The sequence below is a fragment of the Bos mutus genome, chromosome 7, assembly GCF_027580195.1.
Source record: "Bos mutus isolate GX-2022 chromosome 7, NWIPB_WYAK_1.1, whole genome shotgun sequence".
Taxonomy (NCBI): domain Eukaryota; kingdom Metazoa; phylum Chordata; class Mammalia; order Artiodactyla; family Bovidae; genus Bos; species Bos mutus.
Window position 1 is genome coordinate 54,960,715 of NC_091623.1, and position 20,057 is coordinate 54,980,771.

Sequence of the window (20,057 nt, forward strand, 5' to 3'; positions counted from 1 at the left end):
CTTTCCTATAATTGGAACCCAGGGCCCCCAGCCCCACTCTGCTTTTTATGTTGGCTGCCTGGCCCCTGGAAAAATTTGCTCTAATGAGGGGAATGTGCTCTGATGGGGGTCATCAACAGAGGGCAGCAGTTAAGATTTTGATCTGAGGAATCCCAAGACTTGGGGTGGAATTCTGACTGCACCATGACCTTACTGTGTGACCTGGAACCAATCATCCTCTCTGAACCTTAGTTTCTTCATGTGTAAAATGGAGGCAGTGAAGTCCTCCCCCCCATCCCCCCATCCCAGGGCTGGCCCAGGAAAAAGAGTCCATGTATAGAAGCTGGTGGGAGAAGGCAATGGCACCCCACTCCAGTACTCTTGCCTGGACAATCCCATGGACGGAGGAGCCTGGTGGGCTACAGTCCATGGGGTCGCTGAGAGTTGGACACTACTGAGCAACTTTACTTTGACTTTCATGCATTGGAGAAGGAAATGGCAACCCAGTCCAGTGTTCTTGCCTGGAGAATCCCAGGGACGGGGGAGCCTGGTGGGCTGCCATCTATGGGGTCGCATAGAGTCAGACACGACTGAAGCAACTTAGTAGCAGCAGCAGCATAGAAGCTGGTAATGCTGTCCTGGTCTAGGAGATTTCAGATTTTTTTTTTTTGACCAGGCTACATGGCATGTGGGATCTTAGTTCCCTGACCAGGGATGGAACCTGGGCCCCCTGTGGTGGAAATGCAGGGTCCTTACCACTGGACCCCAAGAGAATTCCCTCAGGTTTATTTCTTAGCAGAGGGAACATTCAAATAAAATCTTAGACCGACATTCAATAGTAGGACCAGAAAGTGCAGGGAGGATTCTATTTCTTCTCTCCCTACCCGGTTGTACTCACCAGAGCACAGCCTGAAATCTGCTGACCAGTCTAACACCCTCATTTTAACAGAGTCACAGACGAGAGAGGGCAGTGACCTTCTCGAGGTCACACAGCATGTCACAGGCACACAGCTCCCCACACTTATCCTCAAACCTTCATATCAATTGCCTAGGTGAGTTCCCTCCCCAGGGATACTGATAGATTTACAGTTAGGGGGCTGATAGATTTACAGCTGCCAATGTTTCTTGAGCTCCCTGTTAGGCACCACCCTGAGCATGTTACCTGTGTTAACGCTGGTTACCTGGATGACCTCAGGCAGGCAGTGGTTGCCCCCATATTGCAGAAGAGGAAACGGAAATTTGGTCTTTTCCCCCAAGTTGTACATTTGGGAAGTGGCATAGCCAGCTTTTTCCTACCTCATCCAGAGGCTCTGTCTTGCCAGTGCCAACAGAATGGAGTCCTGCTGTATCCTCTATTTAGCTGTGTCTCTGTTATCTATCTATATCTCCACTCCAGTGACACCAATTTCCTTGCTGGTCCTCCAACAAAAAACAGATTCTGCCACAGGGCCTTTTCACTTACTGTTCCCTCACCCTGGAGTGCTTTCTCCCACCTCCTGACCCCATGGCCTGCTCCTTCTCATCCTTCAGGCCCTGCTCAGATATCACCTCCTCAGAGAGACCTGCCTCCACCACAGCAGCTAAAAATCACCTTTCCAGCCACCCACCTAGTTTTAATTCCCTGGATGGCACCATCCAGCCTGTATATTCATTCATTCATTCATTCATTCATAGATTGATTCATTCAGTAAACATTTATTGGGCATCCAGGCCATGTTCTTAGCCAGAGATCCAGCAGTGAACAAAGCAGACAAAAATCCTTGCTCTGTAGAGCTTAGTTCTAGAAGGGAAGGCAAACAGCGGAAAAGTAAAACATAGAATGTGTTGGGTAAGTAGTATTTATTTTAAGGAAGGGAAATATGAAATGTAAGGGCAGGGGATGATATTTCAGATGGGTTGGTTGAGGGAGGCCTTCCTGAAGAGGCAACATTTGAGAGGAGGGGGGAGCCACTGGAGATCTGGGCCAGGGAGACAGCCTGTGCAAAGGCCCTGAGGCAGGAATATCCCTGGAATATTTAGGGAACAGCCAGATAGCAATTATGGCTGCAGCAGAGTCCATGAAGGGCGTAGTGGGTATGGGGGCAGGGCCTTGTGGGCCACAGCAAGGACTTTGGCTTTGGCTCTGAGTGAACTGGGAGCCAGAGAAGGTTCTAAACAGAGGAGGGATGTGACCCAACTCAGGTATTCACAGGCTTCCTCTGGCTGCTGAGGGAAGCGGACAGGGGTATAAACAGAAGCAGCTAGGGGCCAGAGCAAAGACAAATGTCCTGGCCCAGGAAAGTGATTATGGGCAGGCTGGCCAAGGAAGGGGTATGAAGCAGACAGATTATTCTTGAATAGATTTGATTGCTCTGAGGTACCAAGGGAAGAACAGAGCGAGGAAGACCCCACAACTTTTGGGGATGTGCAGTGCTGCTCGGTTGGCCTGTTTCTAGACCAGCCCTCACAGTGTCATGTCTGTGAGGGGCACAGATCATGGTCTGTCTGGGTCACGGCAGTGTCCCTTAGCTCTGGCAGCAGGACCAGGCACACAAAGGTGGTCTCTCTAATTTCCTGTCTCCCACCTTTTCTGAAGTATCTGTCTCTCTTGTCAGGAATTTCCTGGGTCTCCTTATTCCTCTCGACGCCCCCCCTCAATGTCATCTCAGCCCACTGACCCCTCTTCCCGCCCACCCCTTGCAGCTTGGAGGCGGAGAATGGACCGACACCGTCGCCAGGCCGCAGCCCGCTGGACTCGCAGGCGAGCCCGGGCCTCGTGCTGCATGCTGGTGCGGCCACCAGCCAGCGCCGGGAGTCGTTTCTCTACCGCTCAGACAGCGACTATGACATGTCACCCAAGACCATGTCCCGGAACTCGTCGGTCACCAGCGAGGCGTGAGCACCTGCCATCTCCCCCCTGGCTGGCTCTTCCAGGCCTCCTGGCCCCAGCAAGGGGGGACGGGGGCTGCCCAACCCCCAGCCCACCCCATGGTCCTTGGCAAAAACTAAACAGCGCCCTTATTCCCTATTGAGGACTCAACCCCCTTATAGCATACCCACCCAGTGAGGTATGAGCGCCCACCCTGTCTCTGCCCCGCCACCTGGCCACTCTGAGCTGAGGCCCAGCCCCACCCATGTCCCTACAGTGCCCACCCACCCAACCTGCCCATGCCCACTCCTACCCCTTGGTTTCAGGGGCCTGGCCCCACCTTATCCCATCTCTCCAGCAAGGGAACCCCACTTGAGCCCCTCCTGGCTACCACTTCCAGAGGGTCCACCTCGGCTGACCCTCTTCTTCCTCCCCATGTCTAGGCTTCCCTAAACCAGCCCCCTTATCACGACCACCTATAGTGGTGTGTGGAGAAGGAAATGGCAACCCACTCCAGTATTCCTGCCTGGGAAATCCCATGGACAGAGAAGCCCAGCGGGCTACAGTCCATGGGGTCGCAGAGAGTCGGACACGACTGAAGCAACTAAGCAACAATAGCATAGAGGTGTGAGCACCCCCATCTCCTCAGCCCTCTTCCTCTACTGAATCCTCCAGCCCTGTCCCGACCCAGTGAGGCATCTGTATCACCCCTTCCCCCCAGCTCCTGTCCTCCACCCCCTCCCCACTACTAGTTTCTCCAAGCTCAGCCTCTGAGGTGTGTTCACCACCCTCCTTTTGTCTCTGCGCCACCTCACCTTGCCCCACCTGAACCCTTCTCCCTGACCGTTTCCTTCAGAACAAGCCCCTGCAGCGTAACCATCCTTGTGAGGTATAAGCACCCCTCCCCCACCCCACAGAGCCCCCTTCCTGTCCACCAGCCTCCCAGGGCCCAGTCCCCCACAGAGTGACACCCTAGTGACTTGCTTTTCTGGTAGCCCCAGCCCCTGTCCACCCCAGACCCTTGGGAGCCCCACTGTGAGGACCCCTGACCTACCCCTGTCCTTGCAGGCATGCAGAGGACCTCATCGTCACGCCGTTTGCCCAGGTAAGACCCCCTCCCCTAAGAAGGGAAGGGGCTCTGACTCTCCCCTACACTTGGGGACAGGGGCCCAGCCCCAGCTCCTCGCTCTGGGTGGGCCCCTCTCCTCACCCTGGCTCCCCCACCCAGGTGCTGGCCAGTCTCCGGAGCGTTCGCAGCAACTTCTCCCTCCTGACCAATGTGCCCATTCCCAGCAACAAGTAAGTGGAGGCTGGGCCCCAGGGCCTGTGATCATGAGGCTCAACACACCTGGGTCCAACTCTCACAGCTGCTGTGTGACCTCAGGCAGGCACTTGACCTCTCTGAGCCTCTGTTTAGCCAACAGCTGCCACTGAGCCAGTAAACCATTGTGATTCAAATTCTTAAGTCGGGGAAACTTTTATAAACAAAGATGGAGGGGTATGGACACTCAAGGCTGCGGTCATGAGTGGTCAGCCACCCCAGCCTCTGAGCCACTCCTGGCAGTGATGCCAGCTTGCCAGGCAATTAGCCGTCTGTGTTGCTTCTGTCAACTGGAAACCGCTGTAAGAAGTTGAGAAGGTGATGTATAGAAAGTGCTAGAATACTGCCCAGCACATAGTAAGTGCTCACTGAATAGAAGTAGTTCTTATTTGGGGGCAGGGGTGAGGCTGAGAGCTGCTGGTTCCTCTGGGAGCCCTGGGGGGCGGGGGGTGGGGGCAGAGTTATCCTGGGGTTCAAGGAACTCGGGGGAGGGATGGTCAGGGAAGCAGGGACTTTGGAGACACAGGGTCTGACCCAACCAGCCATATAGTCTTGAGGAAGCTGGCTCCACCTTCGTGAACCTCAGTTTCCTCATCTGTAAAATGGGTTTTTGTGAGGCTCTGTGAGAGGCAGCGGGCAGAGTAAATGGCAGCATGCCTGGGACACACAGAGAGGGCTCATAAAAAGGAAAGTCAGAACTCTTCATGGAGAGGGAGGCAGAGATACGGGGAGGGCCAGGCTGAGGTTGGGGCCCGATTTTTTGCAGGCGGTCCCCGCTGGGCGGCCCAACCCCCGTCTGCAAGGCCACGCTATCAGGTAACCAAGCCCAAGGGCATGAGAAAGGCCCCTCGTGGTGCCCCAGTGCGGGGTCCCTCGCCCCCTTTCCCAGCGCCCTACTCATCAGACGGGCCCCCATCACCTCTGGGGGTCTCCATGCGAACCCTCGCAGTCACCGCCCCGGCTGCCCCTTCCCCAGAGGAGACGTGTCAGCAGTTGGCCCGAGAGACACTGGAGGAGCTGGACTGGTGTCTGGAGCAGCTGGAAACCATGCAGACCTATCGCTCCGTCAGCGAGATGGCTTCCCACAAGGTGTGTAGGAGCAGCGGGGTGGAGCCAACGGCTGGGGGCGGGGTTAGCTATGGGGCGTGGCCAATGGGCGTGGTCCACCTGTGATGAGAGCCTGTGGGGTGGGGTCAGACCCTGGGTGTCCTTTATCTGACTCTGTATCTCCTGTAGACCTGGGATGTGTGTGTGTGTGGTGTGTGTTGTCTGACTTTGTATCTCCTGTAGACCTGGTGTGTGTGTGTGTGGGGGGGTGTGTCCCTAGGTGACCTTCTGTCCTGGGGGGAGCAGGTTGTGTTTGTATGGTTTATGAGTGTGTATCTGTGGCTATATGACTGTTTGTTGGTTACCCGATTGCAGTGCTGGGCAGGGAGGAGGGCAGGGGAGTGGGGGGTATCCCAATAAGATCCATCAGGAGTGGCATGCACAAGTGTATCTGTGGAGGGCATAAGGATATGCACAGCTGACAATGTGGGGCTGTCAGTGTGGGGAGCTGTACCAGGGGGGTGTGTATGTCTAGAGATGTGAGTTAGTCCAGTTGTGAATCTGAGTGTGTATCTCCATGTGTCTGTGACTCTGTGTGTGTGTGTGTGTGCTTGCAAGGCCACAGGAGAGAGTGCAAGGCATCCATGTACAGTTGTGCTGACTGTGCACTGCACAATTCCAGGGGGCGCCATTCAGGAAGCGGGCAATGTGAATGATGCCACCTGGAGTTGTACAGCTTGGTGGGAGGATGCCTGTCAGGAAATGAATGTGCAGGTGGGGGCGTCTGTGTTGGGGGGTGCGCACACCCGTGGGTGGAGGTTTGTCTGGGAACATGTGAGTCTAGGGCAATTGTGTCCCTGAGGGTATGTGTGGAGCATCTGAGAATGTGACTGTGTGTCTGAATGTAGGTCTGCGGGTGTATTTCTGCAATGGGGTATGTGCGTGTGGAGCGTGGGTGTGAGTGTGCGTATTCCCTTATAGATTAGTCAGGGCACATTTGTGTCTGAGGCCATACGGGTATCCATGTTTGTTTACAAGTGTGTCTGTGGGTGTGTTGAGTGTGTCTGCTGCAAGTGTGTCCAGTATCTGGGTGTTTATCCCTTAGTGTGTGTCTGTACTTCTGGTTGTGAGTCCATATTCTGGGAATGGGTGTCTAGAGGTATTTGTACCTCTGTGTGCTCTATTGTATTCCTAGAAATGTGTTGAACAACAGAATTGTGACTGTGTGTGTGTGTGTTTGTGTGGTTAGCATAGGACTGAAAGCATTTGGGTGTCAGAGTGTGGTCAGGTCTGTCAAATGTCTGACTGTAGTGGTGTGGAGTGGAATTTGTGTCTGATTGTGTGTTGGTGTGTGGAGCATGTGGGTGTGTGTGTCTGTCGCTGGGTGTGTCCACGGCGAGGTGGGGGCATGCCCTCTGCCGGGTGTGTGTGCCTCCCTGCCCATCCCTGGCAACCTCACCTGGGTCCTGCCTGAGGCCCGTGGGCTCCAGTGCCCCTTTAATGCCCCCCCCACCCCCAGCACCACCTGACATTGCATGCAGCCTGCCAGTGCTGCAGTGAGCACGCACACGCACACACACAGGCGAACACACGGAGCCCAGAGCCTCCGAAGCCTCCTCCCGGGACCCTCGCCCTGCACCTTCCCTCCATGGGCAGGGGTCCCCGGCCACCTCCAGCCACTGCTGCTGCCGCAGGGGGGCCCAGCAGGGCCCACGGCAGGCAAACCATGTAACCAGGGCTGCTGCCGGGAGCGCGGAGGGGAAGGGAGCCCCCCAGCCCTGCTGGGCCGGCCTGGGCCCCTCCGCGGCTCCCCCTTCCACTGCCCAGCACCCCGCCCCCTGCCACAATAGCTGCTAACCCCGGGACTCCCCAAGCCCAGCCTCTGTGTGCGGCAGCCCTGAGCGGGGCCAAGACTCCACGATGCCCTTGGTGGATTTCTTCTGCGAGACCTGCTCCAAGCCGTGGCTGGTGGGCTGGTGGGACCAGGTAGGGGAACTCAGGGTGGAGGATGGGCAAGAGACCCAGCTCTGGCCCTCCCACCTCGCACCCTCCAGCCCCCGGTCTGGGCTTGTGTGTGCATCTGTGCACGTGTGTGGCCTGGAGATGAAGCCTGGTGACTGTGTCTCTGTGTGTGGCCCGGGGCTGGGCGTGGAAGGTGGGTGGCTGGGGGTGTGGGTCTCTCTCTGGGTGTGACCGCAGCATGCATGTGTGTGTGTGTCTGGAGTGGTGGGGGGCTGCCTGAGGCCCGTGGGCTTGTGTGCCTGGGTCGTGGACTGGGGGATGGCCCTGGCTGAGATCACATGGTTCTGATTGTGGTGGTGTGTTTTGGGCCATGTTTATGAGCCCAGAGCTGCATGATTTTTCTGGGGCATGTGACCCTGAGTTCAGTGACTGCTTTATTGTGTGTGCTCCTTGATGTGTGTGTCTGGGGGCTGTGTAGCACTGTGTAAGTGGGGGGTCTGTGACTCTGTGCGGTTGTGTGACTTTGTGGGTCCATCTTGTGTGTGGATGTGTGTCTCTCTGTGGGTGCCCAGGGCCTCTAGCAGCCCTGGGAGGAGTGAGTGCCTCTCCCGATGTGGGCTGGGCAGGCTCACCCTTCCTGCCAAGAGTCCCTCCTGCCTCTCTGGACAGTCGGCTCCAGCTCAGGGGGCGCTTTGGTGGAGCTTGGGGGTGGGGAGCCGATGCCCTTTCTCCTCATGCACAATGTCACAGCGGCCACTTGTGTGAAGAGAGACGGGGAGACCCAGAGGAGCCCCCAGGGCTGGTTCTAGGCATCCCCTGTCCATCTGTGCATCTGTCCACCCCTCTGAGGTTGGGGGAGAGGGGGCTATGATGGGAACCCCCCCTCCCCTAGTGACTGAACTAGGGTTTCCTCTGCTCACCCTTCTCCCTGCCCCAGCCAAACATCTTCACCCAGAATTTCAGGACTGCATTCCTTCCTTTCAAACCAGGCTGAGGGCTGCGGGGCCAGGACCCTGGCGTGTGGGGTCCCTGTCTGGGAAGACCTGGGCCAGGGGTAGGTCTGGGAAGTCAGGGGTTAAGGGGCCCACGGCCTGCCCCCTTTTCCCCAGCTCAGTAGCTGGTTGGAGGGGGAGTTGCTAAGGAGACTCCCATCACCATGGTGACGGGATTCTCCTGACACCCCATTGGCTCCCTGTTAAGCAGGAGCCCCTCCCTTCCACAGGTGCCCCTCTGACTCCTCCTTGGGGGCAGAAAGAGGGAGTATGGTGAGAGGAAGCCCCTTCCTCAGAGAGGGAGGGCTGCACTCCCCAAGCCTGGGGACCCCCATCGAGAGTTGGGAGGAGAGGAAGGACTGACCCCTCCCCTCTCACAGCCTGCTGAGGGCTGTGCTGGCTGAGCAGAGAAGTGAGAGGGGCTCCTGGGTTCTTCAGAGGTTTCTTGGGAAGGCCTGACCTTACCCCCCCAACCCCTGCCATCACCCCATCATGCCTTCCTTCTTGCCTCCTTCACCTTAGTTCAAGAGGATGCTAAACCGTGAACTCACACACCTGTCAGAGATGAGCAGGTCAGGAAACCAGGTCTCTGAGTACATCTCCACCACATTCCTGGGTGAGTGAAGGGCAGCACTGTGTGTGTGTGTGACAGGGGGGATGCATAACTGGACTGTTGGGGGGCACCCCAGACCCTGAGTCTTGTTGCACACATTTGCCCAAGGGACCCTGACTCACCTCCCCAAAGGTCAAAGTCACCACGTCAAAAGTTCCTACACTCTGATACCCTCCAATTTAGTGAGACCCCCGACTCCTGTAGAACCCCTACTTTAAAGCTGCAAAGTCCCTCCAAATTCAGTGGGACCCCATTGGAACTCAAACTCAAGGACCCCAAGAAACCCCCAAACTCAAATAGAACTCAAAGTCTCCCAAAATTCAGTAGAATCTCCAACCTTGAATTTCCTTGCCCCAAACTCAGAAGACCCCTCAAACTCAAGAGAGATGCCCGGACTCAGTGGAATTCTCAAATGTAAGGGAATTCCTGCCCTTAAAAGCCCATAAAGACCCCCAAACCTTTAAAAAACCTCCAAGCTGAAATCTCCCCAATTCAATAGAATGCCCAAACTTGGTACAATACCTCCAAATTCAGTAGACCCCCAAACTTTAGATACCCAAATTCAATAGGATTCTCTTGCTTAGCTTAAACCTATACAGTGATTCCCCAAACTCTGGAGAATTCCTTAACTCAGAAACTTAAAGGTAGAATACCTCAGATTCACTGGAACCCTTCAGCTCACAATGACCTCCGAGGTCAGCCTTCCCCTCATCCTGAAGCCAAGAGCCTTAACTGAGACTATCCCTGACAAAGTCAGGGTAATTTCACCTTCAGAATTGATCACCAAAGTTCCCCAATTCAGGTTACCTGCCCCCCCAGCCAAGCTGGAAAGAAGGTTTCAAACATTCCCACCATTGAGTGTGTGATGTGCCTGAATGCTGAAGACCCAGCCAATAAGAGCACAGCATGCAAATGAGCCCTCTTGGGCCCTGTCATTGACTGGTGGGACCCAGGTCACAATGGGTGGCCCTGGCTGGACTCTGGAAGGCCTAAAGAGCTCAGGAAAAGAGACTTCTGGGGCTGGCCCCCAGACAGGCTGATGTCCAGGGGTTAGGGGTGGGCCCATGGAGCCAGAGACCACCCTTCCTTCCCGCCTCCCAGCGCTGTCCACCCCAACCAGTCCTCTGGGTCACCGCGGGCCTGTCTTCCCAGCCCGAGAAGGGTCCTTGCCTATCCGAGGCAGGCAGAAGCCCTCTCTAGCGCCCCCACCCTGCCTCCTGACTTCGCATGCCACCCCCTCGCCAAACTTGGTGATTGGACTGGGGCTACCCCACAGCTCTCGTCTGGCCCTGGGGTCCCCACTCCAGCCCACCACCTCCCAGAAGAATTCCTACCTCCGCTCTGGCTTCCAGTCTATAAGCAACCAACAGCATGACACCAGGACTAGGTCTGACCTCCTGGGTGAGAATTTTCAGGGCCTGAGGGGTAAGGCAGGCACGGTCTGAGAGCCAGATGAAGGAGCTTCAGTGGGGTAACCATGCTTGCCTCTCCTCTGTCTTCCGCAGACAAGCGGAATGAAGTGGAGATCCCATCACCCACGATCAAAGATCGGGAGAAACAGCAAGCGCCACGGCAGAGACCTTGCCAGCAGCCCCCGGCCCCTGGGCCACAGCTTCAGCCCATGTCTCAGATAACCGGAGTGAAGAAGCTGATGCATAGCAGCAGCCTCAACGATTCCAGCATGCCCCGCTTTGGTGTGAAGACTGATCAAGAGGAACTCCTAGCCCAAGTGGGTGGGGCCTCAGCGGGGGCGGGGCTGGAGAGGGAGGGGCAGGGTTCTGGGGGCGGGGGCAGTGAAGGACTGGGCTTTGGGTCAGATTGAGATGAGGATTGCGGTATACCTGCCCTTTGAAACTCTCAGGAAAGGCGGAGTGAAGGAACCAGTATGCGCTGTGTGCCTGTCCATGGGATTCTCCAGGCAAGAATACTAGAGTGGGTTGCCATGCCCTCCTCCAGGGGGTCTTCCTCACCCAGGGATCAAACCCGAATCTCCTGCATTGATAAGTGAGCTCTTTACCACTAGTGCTTTCTGGGAAGTCCAGGAAGCAGTTTAGGAAGGAGCTAATGAGCAAAGAGGCGGGTGGTCTCAGCTGGAGTCAACGTATGAACAGCACCACTGAGTTGAACCACCTTGAGGCAAGCCTGCTGGCCTATTTTTTTTTAATTAGTTAATTTTTGGCTGCACTGAGTTTTCGTTGCTGTGCACTGGCTTTCTCTAGTTGCAGTGGGGGCTACTCTTTGTTGCAGTACATGGGCTTCTCTTGCAGTAGCTTCTATTGTTACAGAGCACAGGCTCTAGGCACACAGGCTTCAGGAGTTGTGACATGTGGGCTCAGCAGTTGTGGCACATGGGTTCAGTAGTTGCAGATCTCGGACTCTAGAGCACTGTCTCTGCAGTTGTGGCTCACAGGCTTAGTTGCTCCATGGCAGGTGGGATCTTCCCAGACCAGGGATCGAACCAGGATTGGCAGCAGACTCTTATCCACTGTACCACCAGGAAAGTCTTGTGCTGGCTGCACTGACCTTTTGTCATTGACTGGAGGCTGTCCCCAGGGTGAATGCCCTCACCCCCTCTACATAGCTCTAGTGCAGAAAGAGCAGTTTTGTGAAGTTTTTTTTTTTTTTTTTTTGGCCACACCACACAGCATGTGGGATCTTCGTGTTCCCCCCAGAGCAGATTTTTGAGAAAGGACAGCTGTGAGAATGTGTAACAGCTCCAGCAGCTGGGGGATGGACATGCTTACCAGTGGAAGGAATCTGCACAGAATCCAACAGCATCCACTACAGACCAAACCCGGATTCACCTCCTGGCTTTTCTGTGAAATCGTAGGCCGGAGGACTCCCACATTGATTTGTACAATGGACTCGACACAAGCTCAGCGGCTCACTCAGCTGACTTTTCTTGTAACCCTCCATGTGCCAGCAATGGCCAGTGCTATATGCAGTTACCCAGTGTTGATTAAGCACTTACTGTGTACTGGCACTTTTTTTTTGGCCATGCAGTAGGGCATGAGGGATCTTAGTTCCCTGATTGAACTAAGGGATTGAACCCACGCTCCCAGCAGTGGAAGTGCAAAATCCACTGGACCACCAGGGAAGTCCCTGGCACTGTTCTGAATTCTGCGAAGACATGAAAAACTAGCCCATGTTCCTTTCCTCCCGGTGCCCAAGAGCAGTTTAACTGAAGCTGAACCGTGCTTTTGGGTCAGCCACACTGAGTTCACATCCCAGCCTTGCTGCTTGTGAGATGTAAGGTCTTAGGTGAGTCTTGTCACTGCTTGGAGTTTGGATTCCTTCACCTGCTATGTGAAATCAAGCACTTAGTGCAGTGCTGGGTAGCTTATAGGCACTCAATAGACACTGGGGTTGCTTTGTTATTTTCTGGCCCAGTAGGACCTGGGTGGTAAATTCTATACTGCTGACCACATCACCCACTGGTTGAGTGATAATGGTCCCACTATGCAGACTAGGGTTCTGAACACCTGGCTCAGATGGTAAAGCATCTGCCTACAACACAGGAAACCGGGTTCAATCCCTGGGTGGGAAAGATCCCCTGGAGAAGGGAAGGGCTACCCACTCCAGTAGGCTTGCCCGGAGAATTCCATGGACAGAGGAGCCTGGCTGGCTACATACAGTCCATGGGGTCGCAAAGAGTTGGCCAAGACAGAGCAACTAACACCTCTGAACTCCTAGAAGAGAGTCTAGAGGGTCCTGGCCTCAGGGGCTCCTGACCTGTGGCCTCCGTCTCCACCAGGAACTGGAAAACCTGAACAAGTGGGGCCTGAACATCTTTCGCGTGTCAGATTACGCTGGGGGGCGTTCCCTCAGCTGTATCATGTACACAATATTCCAGGTACGGTGAGATTCCTGGTAGGGCGGGCTGAGTGGGGCCAGCTGCGAGGGAGAGGGAGGAGTGAGGAGCTGAGGGCTAGGGAGGGCCACCATCCCCCGACCTCTGCCCGCAGGAGCGGGACCTGCTGAAGAAGTTCCGCATCCCGGTGGACACTATGGTGACATACATGCTGACCCTAGAGGACCACTACCACCCGGATGTGGCTTACCACAACAGCCTGCACGCAGCCGACGTGCTGCAGTCCACCCATGTGCTGCTGGCCACACCTGCGTTGGATGTGAGCACCACCTGGGCACCCCCGTCTCTCCAGCCTCCCCTCCCCCCCTGCCCATCTTGAATCTCCTGTTTATCTCTCTGACCCTGGGTCCCTGACCTCCCATCTCTCTTTGACCCTGTTCCTCTCTCTCCTGACCCCCATCTTTCTTGACTCTCTCATTTCTCTTTTACCCTCTCTCTGACTCCCGATCTTTCTAACCCCTGCCTTTCTCTGACCCCCTTGCTCCGCCCCTAGGCCGTGTTTACGGACCTGGAGATTCTCGCTGCCCTCTTCGCGGCTGCCATCCACGACGTGGACCACCCTGGAGTCTCCAATCAGTTCCTCATTAACACCAGTGAGTGGCCCTCTGTGAGGGCGGGGCCTGCTGGGCTGGAGGTGGGGCCCGCTGGGTTGGGGGCGGGGCCTACGCTGGCCCCTCCCAGCGGGGGGGCATCCTGGGTGGGTCGTCTCTTCTGACTGCCCCAACCTGACCTGGGACCCAGATTCAGAACTGGCGCTCATGTACAACGACGAGTCGGTGCTGGAAAATCACCACCTGGCCGTGGGCTTCAAGCTGCTGCAGGAAGACAACTGTGACATCTTCCAGAACCTCGGCAAGCGCCAGCGGCAGAGCCTGCGCAAGATGGTCATCGACATGGTGGGCGGGGCGAGGGGCGGGGACAGTGCGGGAGGTCGCCTTTGGGCCTAGGGGAATTTGGGGAAGGTCTGGTCTGAGTCTGGGATAGACAGGCCCCAAGTAGGAGAACCGTCCTTTGGGAGGAGGTTGTGGGGGTTGGATTTTTTTTTTTTGCCCCACTCCCTACATGTGGAATCTTAGTTCCTTGACCGGGAATCAAATCTGTGCCCCCTTCAGTGGAAGCTAAAGGGGTGTCCTAATCACTGGTCTGCCAGGGAATTCCACAGGGGCTGATTGTGCTCAGTGAAAACTTTGGGTTGGGTGGATACAGAGGGTGGCCAGGCTTTGAGGGCCCCCATGACAAGTCCTTGCCCACAGGTGCTGGCCACGGATATGTCCAAGCACATGACCCTCCTGGCTGACCTGAAGACCATGGTGGAGACTAAGAAAGTGACCAGCTCGGGGGTCCTCTTGCTGGATAACTATTCCGACCGCATCCAGGTGCCCCCCACACAGACCATATAAGGACTCTTTCCCTCCCTCCTCCCTTAGGTCTGGGTTGCTGCCCCTCACTCTGCCCCCAGCTCCCAGGTTGCCCATCTTCTTTGTCTTTTCTCTCCTCTGCCACCTAACCCTTTCCAACTCCCGTCTCCCCCATCTCACTCAATTCCCTCTTCCCTTTCTTTTTTTAACATAGTGTGTGTTTTTTTTTAATTAACTATTTATTTGTTCATGGCTGTGATGGGTCTTCATTGCTGTGCAGGTTTTTCTCTAGTTGTGGCAAGTGAGACCCACTCTCTAGTTGCGATGCACAGACTTCTCATTGTGGTGGCTTCTCCTGTTGCAGAGCACAGGCTCTAGGGTGCGTGGGCTTCAGTAGTTCCTGTGGCATGTGGGCTCAGTAGTTGAGGCTCCTGAGCTCTGGAGCACAGGCTTAGTAGTTGTGACGCACGGGCTCAGTTGCCCTTCAGCATGTAGGTAGGGTCTTCCCGGACCAGGGATCAAACCTGTGTCTTGTGCACTGGCAGGAGAATTCTTGACCACTGAGCCACCAGAGAAGCCCCCTTTTTCCCTTTCTTCATCAAGCCCTGTCTCCATTCCTCCCACACCTCTGTGTCCCCCACTGCCTCTTTTCCCTTCCCTCCTTCTGCCCTTTGCTCATCACTCACCTCTCATCTCTCCCCTTCTCTCCTCCACTCATCTCCCTTTTCCCTCACCTCCTCTTCCTCCCTCCATCTCCCCCCTTACCCACCACCCCCCCCCCCCGCCCCACCATCCCCTGCTCTCTTTCCAAAGGGAAAGTAAGAAAGCCTGGGGCCTGAAACTGGGTCGGGGGCCATGGCCTCTAAAGGTCCCCCCACCCCACGCAGGTTCTACGGAACATGGTGCACTGCGCAGATCTTAGCAACCCCACCAAGCCGCTGGAGCTTTACCGCCAGTGGACCGACCGCATCATGGCCGAGTTCTTCCAGCAGGGCGACCGTGAACGTGAGCGAGGCATGGAGATCAGTCCCATGTGCGACAAGCACACAGCCTCAGTGGAGAAGTCTCAGGTAGAGTCTCGGGGTGTTGGAAGGGAGCAGGGAAAGGCCCCCTACCTCACATCCTGGCCTCGAGCCCCAAGGCCCCCAGGAGGCCCTAAGCTGCCCATCCACAATGTCAAGTTTTTCTTTGTTTTTTCCTTCTTTATCATGATGAGAAATAGATAACACTTCCTGCTCCACAGAACAACTGAACTGAGCCTCCAACTCCTTAATTTGTAGATTTGCGCCCAGATAGTTCTAACTCTTTGTTGCAACTGCCATAACATCTGTAATATTCGTCTGACCGTTAGTTACAGACCTCATGTCCATTCAGCCTCTTGGTTTCCCTGTGATCTGGCCACTCATTTTGGGCCTGAGTTTCGGTGGATTTTTTTTTTTTTTTTTCTTTTTGTCACATGGGTCTTCATTGCTGCTTGTGGGCTTTCTCTAGTTGCAATGAGCAGAGGCTACCCTTCATTGTAGTGTCTGGGCTTCTCATTATGGTGGCTTCTCTTGTTGCGGAGCCCGAGTTTTAGGCGCGTGGGCTTCAGTAATTGCAGCACACAGGCTCAGTAGTTGTGGCTCTTGGGCCCTAGAGCCATGGACTCAGAAGCTATGGTGCACCAGCTTATTTGCTCCATGGCATATGGAATCTTCCCAGACCAGGGATCGAATCCATATCCCCTGCATTGGCAGGCAGATCCTTATCCGCTGCGCCACCAGGAAGTCCTGATGGATTTTGAAATGAAGTGAAATGACTCAGCTTTGTCATCTGCCTGTTTAACAAAAGGGACAGAAACACGGTCATGTGAGAGACAACACTTTGCGGACTTCCCTGGAGGTCTAGTGGTTAAGATTCCATTCTCCCAATGCAGGGGGGATGGGTTCCATCCCTGGTCAGAGGACTAGGAACCCACATGCTGCACAGCTGGCCTAAAAAAAAGGATAAAGCTTTTGAGCATGAGAGTTTCTCACTCTCCCTGCTTCTAGCCTCTTCCCTGGTGAGATCTCCTCTTCCTGTCTTGGTGTGTGTATGTTTCCCATGCAGGGTTACCCAGCCTCAGCACTACTGAAGTTTGGGGATGGCTCATTCTCTGTGGTGGGCCCACCCTCTACATTGTAAGGTGTTGAGCAGTATCCTTGGCCTCCACCCACGGGATGCAAGGAATACTCTCCCTTTCCTGTGGTAATAACCAAAACTGTGTCCAGACACTTCCAAATGTCCCCTGGTCATCCACATAGCCCCCTAACCCCTGATGAAAACCAGATTTATTTGTTTTGTTACACGTTTATATTCACAGGTAACTTAATAGGAATAGTTTGTGGGCTTAGCTTTGTTAAAAGTATAAATTGTATCAGTATATACTTATTTTTACATAGCTTACCTTTTCTTCCCAACAGTGACTTGGAAATCTATCCACCTTATTACACATGGATTAAGCTCATCCTTTTTCCCTGCTGTGTGGTATCCCCACGGGCTTCCCAGGTGGCTCAGTGGTAAAGAATCCACATGCCAATGCAGGAGACAAGGGTTTGATCCCTGGGTTGGGAAGATCCCTTGGAGAAGGAAATGGCAACCCACTCCAATATTCTTGCTGGGAAAAACCCATGAACAGAGGAGCGTGGCTGGCTACAGTCCATGGGATATCAAAGAGTTGGACACAATTTAGCAACTGAGAACGCATGCATTCTGGGAACTAAAATCCTGCAAGCCACACAGAGAGGCAAAAAAAAAGGGCGGGGGGCTTTCATGAATATCTGTGATTTACCACCATTTTTAAAAAGTAATTCCCGACTGATGTATATATAGAGGTGTTTCCAGTTTTTGTTTACATCTCATATGTGATTTTTTCCCCCTCTTACTTACACAAGAGTTTTTCCAGGGATGGATCTGGAGAAGCAAACTTGCTAGGTCAGATGGTATCAGTATCTCTTATTTTTATTTAGTTTTTGCTGCACTGCGTGACATGCAGGATCTCAGTTCCCAGATCAGGGATCGAACCCTGTCCACCTGTCGTGGAAGTGCAGAGTCCTAACCTTACCTGGATGGCCAGGGAAGTCCCCTGCATTAGCATCTTTTAAATTTTATCAGATCCCGCAGCATGGTGGTGCCATCTGTGGTTTCTGCTTCCTTTCTGCTCCCTCAGGTGGGTTTCATTGACTATATCGTACACCCGCTGTGGGAGACGTGGGCTGACTTGGTCCACCCAGATGCCCAAGAGATCCTGGACACTCTGGAAGACAACCGGGACTGGTACTACAGCGCCATTCGGCAGAGCCCCTCGCCACCCCCCGAGGAGGAGCCTGGGGGACCGGGCCACCCCCCACCACCTGATAAGTTCCAGTTCGAGCTGACGCTGGACGAGGAAGAGGAGGAGGAGGTGTGCACTGCCCCGGGTGCGGTTGCAATTCAGGAATTGTACATGGCCCAGGATGCCTCCCCACCTGAAGACCCTTTGGAAGTTGATGGCCAGGATCCATCTGCGGAGGTGGAGATAGAGGAAATGTACTTGACCCGGCAAGTGGACTCCACAGGTAGTGTGGCAGCTGGCCAGGACGTGTCCGTGCCCCAAGGCGCGTCCGTGGATGTCTGTGTGGGCTGCCGCAACATCCCTGCCCTGTCTCCTAATAGCCTTGCTCCGCTTGCCTTGAGGACACCGCCCCCTCCAGAGGACGACCCGGGCCTTCTGGGCCTCCCCTCCATGGCAGCCGAGGTGGGGGCCCAAAAAGAGCATCAGGCTGCCAAGAGGGCATGCTGTGCCTGCACGGGGACAGCCGGCGAGGATCCCACTCCTGGAGCGCTTCCAGCTCCCGGAGCTTGGGGGTCAGCTGGTGGCCCTACCTGAGTGTCAGCCCCTGTACCCGGTTGGCCTCCGTGCCACCCGCCACCACCACCACCATCACCCCCTGACCTCCTCCACTGCCTCAAAGACTCTTGGGCCTCCTGAGAAAAAAGAAAACAGAAAAGTGGGTTTTTTTTCTCTTTTCTTTTTTTCCTCTTTCCCCCCCACCCCCACCCAGGGGCCTCTTTTTTGGAGGTGGGGGCTGGGGAACCAGGGGCTGAGGTCCCGGAAGTGATTTTATTTTTGGAATTTTAATTGTTACATTTTTAGAAAAAGAAAAAAAAAAAAAAAAAAAAGGATGAAACACAGCAACTGTAGACGCTCCTGTTCCCGGCTCCCCTTGTCCAGGTCCAACCACTCCCACCACCGACCCTACCTCTCCAGCCCCCCACCCTCACCACCATCGCCCAGGTTCCAGGCTTAGTCTTCCGGCCTCTTGGGGCTCTTTGCCTGGTGTAGAATCTCCCTCCAGACTTCTGAATTTTGGGAGGGTCTCTAGAACCCAGCCAGGAATAGCCATTCTGGGTGGGGGCCCTAGGGGTGGGGAGGGGTCGCCCACTGTAGGGGGGGCCCCAGCTCCAGTCCTACTCTGGCTTTCTGCCCTCCCCTCCCCAGAAGTCTTCCGCCTCATTTTGCACAAACCTGGCAATACTGACTTGAGGGAGCCATGAGGCTTCAGGAGGCAAGGGGAGGGTGTCAGAGGGACGTTCACACCACCACCCTGGGATCTGAGGTTTGAGGAGGGCCTGATCCCACTGCCCTCTCCACCCGTCACCCCTTTTCTCTTCCACTCTGGGTTTCAGTTTGAATTTTCTCCGTTTGGAGAGGGGGGATGATTTGGAGCCGCCCCCCTTCCTTCCAGCTGCTTCTCCTCTTGTTTCTGCCTTAATGATTCCCACGGCCATAGGAGAGGGGGTTGCAGTGGCTCCCACTTGCACCTCAAGTGGGGCGGGGCCAGGCCCAGAGTTCCCGTCCTGGGTATGCCCCCTCCCCAGCATCCTCCTGCCCTCCCCCAACTCTTTGCCCTAGGAGGAAGCAATAACGGTGTACACCCACATCCCCTTTCTGGGCAGCCCACCCTACCCTGGCATCAGAGTCATTTCTCCTTTCATCCCCCACCTTGCCAAGCCTCCCCATCTTCCCCTAGCTGTTCCCTGGAGCAATACAACGGACAGATGCAAGGCCATTTTTCTTCAAGCCATGGGGGCACTATTTGGAAGGAAAGACCCCCACATCCCCCATCCGCTCTGCCCCTCAGCTTGGTTCTGCAGCTGGGCAGGACCGGCCTCTCTCATCTTCCTCCCCTCCGATTCTGAGCACACGGTACTGTAGCCCCCAGCTCCCCCCAGCCTTCCATCTGTCTGTCCTTCCCTGTGGGGAGTCCCACCCATTCCCACCCCCAAGATGCTGTACAGGGTTCATTTTTGTAGCGAAAGTAGTTTCAGTCCCAGCCGGCGACCGGAGGGGGCCTTTTCTTTTGGTTCTCTTTCTTTCTCTTCTTTTTTTTTTTTTGTACATACTGTAAGGTTGGTTTGTAAATTATTCTACAGAGGCAAAAAGGGAAAATAAACTCGCCCTTCCCCCACTGACTCAGTCAGGGGAAAGAGGGGTGGGGGGTCTCCCAGGGGGAGTCTCCATTCCTGCTGTATTATACGAACTGTACCATAGACCCCCAGAAGTGTGGACTCAGTGCTGTTTAACAGGGAGTCATGTGATCAGAGGGGGAGGTGAGGGCTGGGCAGCAGCTGCCCCTCTCCCTGTCCCCAGGGACCCAGGGGAGGGGAGCCCAGGACCACCCCCCCACCCCGGGAGCTGCTCAAGTGTTGTCCGGTTTAACGATCAATCAGTCGGTCCACTGATTGATACTCAACCCTTCGATCTTGTCTCCAATTAAACCAAGGCTTTCACCGATCTTCATGGCTGATGTGGCTTCTTTTTCCATCCTATTTCTCAAGGTGTGTCTTTTGAGTTGTCTGTCTGGGGCCAGGTAGGGATAAGGAATGGACTCAGTCCCTGCCCCTCCCTGGGCAGATAGAACTTGAGGGGGTCCTGAGAGATTGGCAAGAGGCAGCCCCCAGGCCTGGGCCAGGTCCAGACACAGGGACTGCTGTGGGTTATAAAGTGTGGGTTCAGACCACACAGTTTTTGGAGGCTAGGAAACCCAAGTAAAGAATCCACCTGCC

General features: G+C 55.1%; 1 protein-coding gene across 3 annotated transcripts in view; it reads left to right on the top strand.

Annotated features, from left to right (window-relative positions):
• PDE4A (phosphodiesterase 4A) overlaps positions 1-19,785 on the top strand; it is a 40,580-nt gene extending 20,795 nt beyond the window's left edge. For all 3 annotated transcript variants that reach the window (XM_070373651.1, XM_070373652.1, XM_005902913.2), the window contains exons 2-15: positions 2,662-2,853; positions 3,896-3,932; positions 4,056-4,126; positions 4,915-4,964; positions 5,125-5,237; positions 8,672-8,765; positions 10,268-10,491; positions 12,517-12,615; positions 12,728-12,892; positions 13,127-13,226; positions 13,375-13,529; positions 13,887-14,009; positions 14,879-15,061; positions 17,179-19,785. In XM_070373651.1, the coding sequence (XP_070229752.1) occupies positions 2,662-2,853; positions 3,896-3,932; positions 4,056-4,126; positions 4,915-4,964; positions 5,125-5,237; positions 8,672-8,765; positions 10,268-10,491; positions 12,517-12,615; positions 12,728-12,892; positions 13,127-13,226; positions 13,375-13,529; positions 13,887-14,009; positions 14,879-15,061; positions 17,179-17,877 (2,305 nt within the window). In that variant the 3' untranslated portion in view covers positions 17,878-19,785. The remainder of the gene's footprint in view (positions 1-2,661; positions 2,854-3,895; positions 3,933-4,055; positions 4,127-4,914; positions 4,965-5,124; positions 5,238-8,671; positions 8,766-10,267; positions 10,492-12,516; positions 12,616-12,727; positions 12,893-13,126; positions 13,227-13,374; positions 13,530-13,886; positions 14,010-14,878; positions 15,062-17,178) is intronic.
• The last annotated feature ends 272 nt before the right edge of the window (positions 19,786-20,057 follow it).